Raw genomic sequence first — 9,693 nt, 5'->3', positions numbered from 1 at the left:
AGTCTGATTCTTTGCTTGGTAGGGACAAAGAGCAGGAGCCTGCGCAACTCCAGTCATGCTTCTATAGAGACTTGTGTGCATACATATCAGATGCAAGTTCAGTCAAATGGTACTCAAATACACCTACTTCCCCTGAAGAGCTACTGATAAATCAAAACCTATCAAATAAGTCACTGGAGGACTCCGACATCCACAGAACCACCTGATCAGAGGCTGAAAAGTTATAAACAGAGACCTTCATTGTTGTTTCACAAGTCAAACAAACACACTTCCTTGGCTCCATCAGCCCATATCCAAAACAAATGCACACACATTGAAACCCATTTTTAATTTTCTTAATAAAATTTATTTATTTTTAAACAGAAGCTTTACAATCATCCAGAAACAAACAGGATTCCCTTCATCTGGATTCCACTGAAAAATGATTAATGTTGAAAAGCCACGGTCCAAGCTGTGCCCAGCACAGCCACTTTGTGTTGGTCCCAGGATCACTTCTATTTGCATAACTTAAAAGGATGAGGTTACAAGTAAGTAAGTTTTTGTTTAAAGGTCTTTGTAGATGCTGGGACCGGGTTCCTACCCATCCTAGAAGATGCTTTTTCTTATGGTCCATTTGGGGGGCTTAATCCAACCAACAACCAATGTTTGATAGTCAATGAATGAAATGTCACCTTGTAACATTCAAGGATGTTTTTGAGGTAGTACCAAGGTACAATGTTGGGAATGTGTAGACCTACATAATCTTATTCCACCTCTAACTTTTGCTTTGCATTGGGTGTCTGCTATAACTCAGTGAACAAAGTTCTCAACTCTACTCAGGAGTTTGCTTCAAATATCCTGAAATTCAGACACTTGAGCATACTTTTAGAGACCCTGTCTATCCTGTAACCTTAATACTAGGCTCACCTCCAGATCAATGGTGAAGGTCCCAAGGTGTTACTCATTAGAACAGCAGAGGAGATCCCCATAGTGGGCTGATTAATATTTGTTCCCAGTCATTAAGAACATCATTATACTGCAGTTTGAGGGAGCTTGCTTTGTGCAATTGACCACCAAGTTCTCGTTGTCCATGAGGTGTTGGGGTGTGGGCTCCCTGCAGGTATCAAATTAACACCACTCAGATCATCACCAATGATATACAAACAGTCAGCCCCCACCCCCAAATGGGTACCACTTCAGTGTAAAGTTCAGCTTAACAAGCATTCTGGACTGACTCTCATTCCACTTCTACTCATATTCCCAATCCTAGATTTAGCTGCATACCAGGGTGTCACTGGACCTAGTTCCAGCCCAAAACTCATCTACATCTCTTACCCATAGTGTTCCAGTGCCCAACCCCAGCTCACTCGTGACTTACCAGCACAAGAAATCGAATAGAATCGCTGGAAACCTAAGGGATTTGGCTCATACTGATGGCACTGTCCACATGACCCCCACGTTTGGCTGTTCAGGCAGCAGAAATCCACCTTTACAAAATGCAAATCACCACCCAGAAAAAAAATCAAACAAACATGCAATAAAATTCACTGCCACAGAACTCGTGGAAAAGTGTACACAACAAGACCATTTTAACCCCACTTGTGTTTCTGGAAGAATGTGCATATAATGCAGATCTGTGTTGTGGAAACTTGTGATACAGATTATTTGTTAATAACAACACCCCCTCCCTGCTGCCCCCATTGGCAGGGGCTGCCCACTTCCACACAAGGCTGACCTCACGACTTCGCGGATAACGAAGACCAAATGTATACTTCAAGAAAAATTTAAATCCACTACGAAAATACTTTGAGACATCATATAAAACAGCTTTGATAATTGTAAAGGATAATGTTTCTAATCTGATCTGTGCTGGACTTGGATGTGCTTGTTACTAGTTTGGGTACATTAAAATGAACAACAAAATGATTTTTAATTTCAAATGAGAGAATAAACAAGGCACAATGTAATACTATGCCCATCTAACCTGGGTCGATCATATTTAAATGCTGCACTAAACAACCACCATTTGCTTAAAGTCTTCAAATAAAACATTCATGCCAAAACTGAAAAGTAGTCTTTAAAGTTAAATAATGAAAATAAAGCTTTTAAATACTTGAAGATTCAATCCGTTCTAATTCCCTTCTGATAAATCAGATTGTAACGCAGGGACAATAGTGTCCATGCAATTTAAAGCATCTCTTCTCTACACAGTTGACTCCTTTGGTCCCTCTTTGGCCTTCTTGCAGCTATATAGCCACTTGATGACCCGTGCGTTCCTCTCAATGACAGAAATCCCCGAAGAGATTTGCTCGTGAATTTCTTCCTCATAAAGACCTTCTCCGTCTTGACTCCAGCGAGAAAATTCACTGCCTTCACTGTCAGCCAAGCCAGTGTTCTGAACTCTGACCAAGGTGGAATCCGAGTTGGCAGGAGAGAGCTTCGACAGCCCAAGGCAGTCCACCACATCCAGGTCAAGACCACAGTAATTGAAAAAACGGTCCTTTTCTGACAAAGCAACAGAATTACGCAGAGTGAGGTCAGAACTTGAGTGATGTAAAGTCCTGTTTCTCAAGACTGCTTGCCCACTTGGTAAATTCTCAATTTTGGTCATGCAAATGGGTGACGCAGGGCAGCTGGTCACTCCTTTCTGGGAAACAACACCGACACGGTGATTCTCAGTTTCTACTTCATCACTGATTGTTAACTGACATGTGTGTGTGTTACCTTCAGGGAAGGACCTGTCACCCTCCTTCAGAATGACCTTCTGTGTTTCCAGAGAGACCATCTGCTTGTCTCTCATTGACCCCTGGAACAGTCGCCGAATGAAGCTGTAACCCCTAGAGGTCTCAGTGCTCCCTACCTTGCAATCCCGTTTCTGCCTATAGATGACCAAGGAGTCGGGCCTCATGACCCTTTTGGAGATGGCCCTCCTGGTAACTACCGTATCATGGGATGGCTTGTCCAGCAAGATATTCCTGGCATTATTAAGTTCCTCCATGTTAGTATTTTCTTTCCTGGCATTAAGTTCTTGGCACGGAACTCTGGCTTCGCAAGGCCTGACCCGGTTCCCACCAAATGATGGTGATGCACAAGGACTACTTCCAGCCTTTTGCTTGGTGGTCATTGCTTGCTGGCTTTTAACATACTTGGGCTTGTCCGCTTCAAGCCTCTCAACTGCGCTCAGCGCCCGGCTCCTGTTGCCGCTTTCTATGTGCTTGCGGAGGTACTCTGGGCCTTTGTTCAACAGTCTGAGGGGCGATGGAGAACCGACCGGAGTGACTGGCTTCATTCTGCACCTGTCAGGACCACACAAGGAGCCCTGAACTGAACCCAGCAGCAGCATTCAGACCAACGTTGCCATACCCAGGGTCACTGGAAGCAGATCACATGAAGTTTTGTTCTGGTGTGGTTAAAAGCACTCATTCTTCTCAATGGATCTTTTGTCATAAAAAAAATAAATCAGCAAGAGATGGGATCAAAAGTTTCCATTAAGACACTCCACTCTCAACTTCACCAAACTTTCCCTCAGTTCCGCACGTCCTCCTGAAAAATAAAACAAAGGACATTGCATATCAGTTAAAAGCTGCTGGACTCGACCCTTGAAGATACTTTGTCTTTCAGTGCTGACAGTTTCAATGCTGCAGAACCACCACAACCAAGCTGAGTGGACGCTGGCCTGGCTCAACAGCAGATGATGTACACAATCAGCCAAGGAAAAATAGTCCTCAAACTGGGGACTTACAGTCAAAAACCACTGAAGCAAATCCAGCACAACCAATTATAATTCACAAAGTACATTGTGCAACATCATAAGTACCTCTCATTACCTCCTAGTTGTACAGCCATCCATAACTGGAGAGTGCTTGACAATAATTAAGTACTTTTTTTTTGAAAAGGGTAGTCAACCTAGTAAAATGTAACTCACCAGTCAGTGTATAGAACACTCACACAATATGAGCCTGGGGACTCACCACCAGCAGGTTCGGGAACAGTTATTACCCCTCAACCATCAGGCTCTTGAAGCAGAAGGGACAACTCCACTCACCTTCAGTCATTCCAAAACTGACTGTCCCCGCAGCTTATGGATTTACTTTCAAAGGACATTTCATTTCATGTTCTCGATATTTATTGCTTATGTATTTGTTTGTTATTATTTCATTTTTTCTTTGTACTTGTTCAACTTTTTTTGTCTTTTGTAAATTGGTTGTTTGTCTGTGATGTTGGGTGTAGTCTTTCATTGATTCTATTGTGTTTCCTGTGTTTACTGTGAATGCCCACAAGAAAATCTATCTCAGGGCTGTGCACAGTAACAAATATGTACCTTAATAATAAATTTACTTTGAACTTTGAATTAGCACATATTCTACTATAAGCTGTTGATTAAAGGATCAGCATTGGTCAGGACACTGAGGACTTCTCACAGACACACAAGATTCTGCATATGCTGGAAATCTTGATCAACTCACACAAACTGCTGGAGGAACTCAGTAGGTCAGGCAGCATCTACAGAAGGGAATAAACAGTTAACGTTTCAGGCTGAGAACATTGATCTCATAGGATCTCTGCCCAAAATGTTGACTGTTCATTTCCCTTCAGAGATACTGCCTGATTTGCTGAGTTCCTCCAGCACGCTGTGCACGTTGCTAGGGACATTTTACCGTGACTCAAGCAGGCCTTATCTAAAAAGCAGTGGTATCTACAAGGCTAGAAGTCCTTAACATTGGACTGGACAGCTGGTAGGTTTGTAGGTTAAAAAATCGTGAATCAGGCTTTGCTCAACCACTTTGAAACCAGAGACGAGGGCAAGACCTATCGAGCCACAGAGGACTTTCAGGAAAAGTCCAACGAAAAAGTACTACCTAGTCACCGATAAGTCCCAACCAAAGGAGACACATGACTAATTTACTATTTTTATGGTTAAAACAGCAGAAAATCTACAACAGTTTTCTTATGGTTGAAAAAGCCTCATTATTTGACCAGCAATTAATTATTATGACTGACAGATTTTGGGAAATTTATTACAGGCTTATTCTAAGTATAAACAGTATTTGTTTGATGTGCTTTATATACATTTGCTAGGCTAGATCTTATGGAACTGAGGCTGAGGAAAATGGAAACATCACTTGAGGAAATTTTTACGATGGCTACTCAGTCATTGTTGTATGGTGTTTATGTAACCTTGCTTCAAGATGACATAGCACTGCACAATAATGACTGAGCTTACATAAAGAGCAGCTATATTTCATTTGGAATTGGAACGTCACCAAAGACACTCGCAAATTTCTACGGAGGAACCCTGAAGCGCATTCCAACTGGTTGTGTTACTGTGGATCAGAAATGCGCAGGATCGGAAAAAGCTGCAGTAAGTTGTGACTCAGCCAGTTCCATCATGGGCACTAGCCTCCCCAGCATCCAGGACAACTTCAAAAGGTGAAACCTCAAAAAGGCAGCATCCATCAACAAGGACCCCTATTAGCCAGGACATGCCCTCTTCTCATCGCTACCAATCAAGGAGGAACAGGAGCCTGAAGACACACACTCAACATTTCAGGAACAGCTTCTTCTCCTCCTCCATCAGATTGCTGAATAGACATTGAACACATGAACACTACCTCATGTTCTTTTTTGCCCCTTTTGCACTAATTATTTTATTTATTTTGTAATATACATGCATATGTATAAATAATATGTATATGCACACTTACTGTAATTTATAGATTTAATTATGTTTTGCATTGTACTTCTGCCACAAGACAAATTTCACAATATATGCCAGTGATATTAAACATGGTTCTAATGTAACATTAACTCTAAGTGGTTGGAACAGGCAATTTGTGTAGAGCAAGACCCAGTCCAAGAAGTGAGATCAGGTATCAGTGACAAAATATTATCAGAAATATTGCATCCATCCTCAGGAAAACACAATGTTTTAACCAAATGAGCTACCATTTATTTTTAACAAATGGACAATAGGCAACGAATAACATTTGCTCCTTTTGAGTGTGGGTCTTCCTCCTCCATGATGCTAGCAATGAGAAGAAGGACGTCATGGGTGACCTTAATGATGGATGCCGCCTTTTTGAGGCATTGCCTTTTGAAGACGTCCTGGATGCTGGGGAGGCTAGTGCCCTTGATGGAATTGGCTGAGTTTACAATCCTAAATTGTTTTTAAATTTACTACTGAACTTGATTCTGCAACCACCCTTCAGTTCATTATAAATCACAGCTCACTACATAAAACATTTGCCTTGTTCCTTCTGTCTGTGTTGTCAGTCCTGAATCCTCTCATCTCTGCTCAATCTTCCATCTGGCAAAACCATTTCTCAGTTTCAATACCATCAAACCATTAACCCTTCAAATTCAAGTTTACTTTATTGACATTCAGCCATACATATGTATACCACCAAGTGAAACAACTTTCCTCTGGACCAAGGTGCACAATACATCTTACACACTTAACACAAAGTAGTATTACCACAAATAAATGAACAGATAATAAGGTGCATATATACAAGTAGTAAACAGTATAACAGTATAACGTGATGAGACCTGGGTGGTGTTAGGGAATTCAGTAGTCTTACAGTCTGGGGGAAGAAGCTGTTTTTCATTCTAACAGTTCTTCTCCTAATGCTATGGTACCTTGTGTCTGATGGAAGGGGTCAAAGAGATTGTTGGATGGGTTGCAGAGATCATCGAATTCCTGATAAATATCCTGAATGGGGGGAGAGAGACCCCGATGATCCTCCCCGCAGACTTCACAATCCTTTGGAGGGGCTTGTGGCCAGGTGCCTCGCGACTCCGCAATTAGATGGTAATGCAGCTAAGTCTGGAATCGCAAACACACACACAATATGCTGGAGGAACTCAGCAGGTCAGGTACCGTCTACGGAAATGCATAAACAATCAACATTTCAGGCCAAGACCCATTTTTCAGGACTGGGAAGGAGGGAAGAAAGACGCAAGAGTGAAAAGGTGGGGTGGGGATGACGTATCTGGTCAGCACACTCTTGATGGCACTCCTAACTTAGCTTTCTGCCCCTAGTTTGAGGCCATCCTTGCACACCAATACTGCTTTAGTAAGTTAACAGTCCCTCGAGGACCTGACATCCTTCCTAAGTACGACGTCCTTAATGGAACACAATGCTCCTCTGAAGGCCTAACACATTTATAAAATTTGTAATTCATTTTTCCTGCATTCACACCCAGACTAACGTCCTTCCTAACATCCAGCAGTGCCAAGAGCCGAACACAATGCTCCAGACACTGTCTTTCTGAGGCTTGCAAAGCACCATCCGCTAAAGAAGCCAGTCTCCATCTGGAAAGCCCAACAGCTTCCTGTAGGTATTTATAAACAGCCTTGTTTCACCATTTTCAAACATTCCCGTACATTTATTCTCTCTTCCCCCGCCAATTTCGAAATTATACAGCTTGCTCTATTTGGTCGTTCATTTTCTGCCTTAATAGATTTCTTCCTTTCTTTACTGAATTACTTGACATGGCAACAAGAGCAAGCACAGTAAACACATTTATTTAAAGCATGGAACAGTTTCAAAGTCCAACATGGCCAATAGCTGCTCCTATTTCTGACATTTATAGATCCAAATGTTAATATTAACTCGTTCTAGTTGAAGGCAGTTTTTGGATAGAGAAGAAAAAGGACAGGGCAAGTCCACGGGTTAGGCTCCTAAATTGGAGCAGGGCTAATTTTGAGGGAATTAGGTTGATTGGGAGAGTATATTTGAAGGAAAAGGAAGGAACAGCAAGCAAGAGGTTTTCCAGAGCAATATATCAAGAGTTCAGTGTCAACCTGTTCCTGTTATGGTGAAGGGTAAAACCTGGTGAGTTTAGGGAATCCTGATGGACAAGATGTATCGAGGTTCTGGTCAAAATAAATGAAGCTACATTGGGTTTAGAAGGTCAAGTGATGAGTAAATCCCTTAATGATTAAGAACAAATCAAGACACAGGCAGCCCTGCTGAATTCTCAGTGAACCTACTCTCTCTCTATCCATTCTTTTACTTTTAATGTAACTTCTTGGGATTTTCCTTCACTTTCCCTGCCAGATAAATCTCATATTCCCTTTAAATAGAGTAAAATGGAAATTTTGTGTTCTCACAGAATTCTATTATCTGTATTGTTGCAAGAACCCATCACATCTCATTACCAGTAATTATTGGTTATAACATCACATACTAAGTTTTACAATTCAATTTCAAATGCCTTTATCTCATTCCCCCTTTCCCCACCATATTTATAATATTCCCCAGAACCACTTGACTCTATACTAACTTACCTTTCCTATCTCCGTCTGACATGGGAACAGGAACGGGGTTTTCAATCCCTTACACCAGCTCTCTCACTCATTGATACAGCTGACAAACATCACAGCTCCACTTTCCAGTCTGGTTGACAAAAATCTCAGTCTGAGATCAAAGTGAACAACAGAACCAGTTTGAGATGCCATTTACAGAAGAGTTCTCTCACCTTGTCCATTTATGGAAGGTCCCAATTTCTGTATCACTGAATCAAAAATAGACTCTCCACAATCTTCTTAAAGTTTCAAAATCCCTGATTATACTGGGCATCAGAAAGTTCTAAACTTAGTCGGCTCCATCAAGGGCACCAGCCTCCATAGCATCAAGGACAGTAATTCACAGTTTTTATTGTGCAGTATATTGAAATGTGCTGTTGCCACAAAACAAAAATCTCGCAACATATGCCCATGACATTAAATCAGATTCTGATTCTAACATTCCAACTGGAGGGAATACTGTATAGCAAGAAGTTGGCTAATTTCCATTTTCACCGTGGTGTTCAGTTATTGCGATAAATCTTCCCTGTGCTCACTCAATATCCTTCCCGATGTTCAGTGGTGCCAAGACCTGCACACAATCTTCCAAATGCTACTTTCATCAGCTCTCTAAACACAGCCCATTCAGAAACATTTTCAAAGCTGAACGTCCATATATGTCACCATATAAAACCCTGAGATTCATTTTCTTGCCATCATTCTCAATAAATCCATAATAGAATCAATGAAAGACCCCACCAACTTAGGCATTCGAACAGTGTGCAAAAGACAATGAGCATTCCAATGTGATATTTAAATTAAATATCATCTCACCTTCCTTCATTCCTCAACTCACTTTCTCCTTTTTGTTCAGTGATACCAAAATGCTTCTCTTTACGAATTGGTTTCGGGAAAAACACTACTAAAGTTTGGAGAGTACGAAGCCAAAATATCTCAGACCACAATTACTCCCAATTCCTTCTAAACTTCTTTAGTGCGCCTCTCATGCTATATAATTTCTGCTTTTTATAGCGAATGACACCAAAGTCAAATTTAATTTGCTGACTCCACCCTTCATTTAGTAAGGACATAGTTAGAAGAGAAGAACAAAGATCAATGTTAACGGTACGTTATCTACAAGCTTGTCGCTTTACACAGAACTCATAACTCAGAATAATAGTGTTTCAAATTTTGGGCTTTAACTTATAATAGTCAAGAAACAATGAACAAAACCTCAAACACCTACATAGAGGAATCACTTTTTTGCAAATTTACATGCACTAATAAATCTGTATGCTATACAGAGAAAACTGATCAATGATATTTATTTGTGAATATGTAACAGAACACACCAGTCTAGAATCGAGCTGGGGCAACTCAGAGGGAGATAATGGATCTAAATGATTATGAAAAAATATGGTTGA

The 9,693-nt window shown here is 41.0% G+C and overlaps 1 protein-coding gene across 6 annotated transcripts in view; it reads right to left on the bottom strand.

Annotated features, from left to right (window-relative positions):
- Positions 1 to 329: 329 nt before the first annotated feature.
- fam110d (family with sequence similarity 110 member D) overlaps positions 330 to 9,693 on the bottom strand; it is a 49,997-nt gene continuing 40,633 nt past the window's right edge. For 3 of the 6 annotated variants that reach the window (XM_059954754.1, XM_059954748.1, XM_059954750.1), the window contains exon 2: positions 330 to 3,522. In XM_059954754.1, coding sequence (XP_059810737.1) covers positions 2,183 to 3,322 — 1,140 coding nt within the window. In that variant the 5' untranslated portion in view covers positions 3,323 to 3,522 and the 3' untranslated portion in view covers positions 330 to 2,182. Of the gene's footprint in view, positions 3,523 to 6,618; positions 6,806 to 8,272; positions 8,382 to 8,463; positions 9,279 to 9,693 lie in introns of those variants that run through there. The other 3 variants (XM_059954753.1, XM_059954751.1, XM_059954749.1) reach the window with 3 other exon arrangements.

This window comes from Hypanus sabinus, chromosome 30, assembly GCF_030144855.1.
Source record: "Hypanus sabinus isolate sHypSab1 chromosome 30, sHypSab1.hap1, whole genome shotgun sequence".
Taxonomy (NCBI): Eukaryota; Metazoa; Chordata; class Chondrichthyes; order Myliobatiformes; family Dasyatidae; genus Hypanus; species Hypanus sabinus.
Note: the sequence above shows the minus strand (reverse complement) of the source record. Positions and strands in the feature narration are given on the sequence as shown.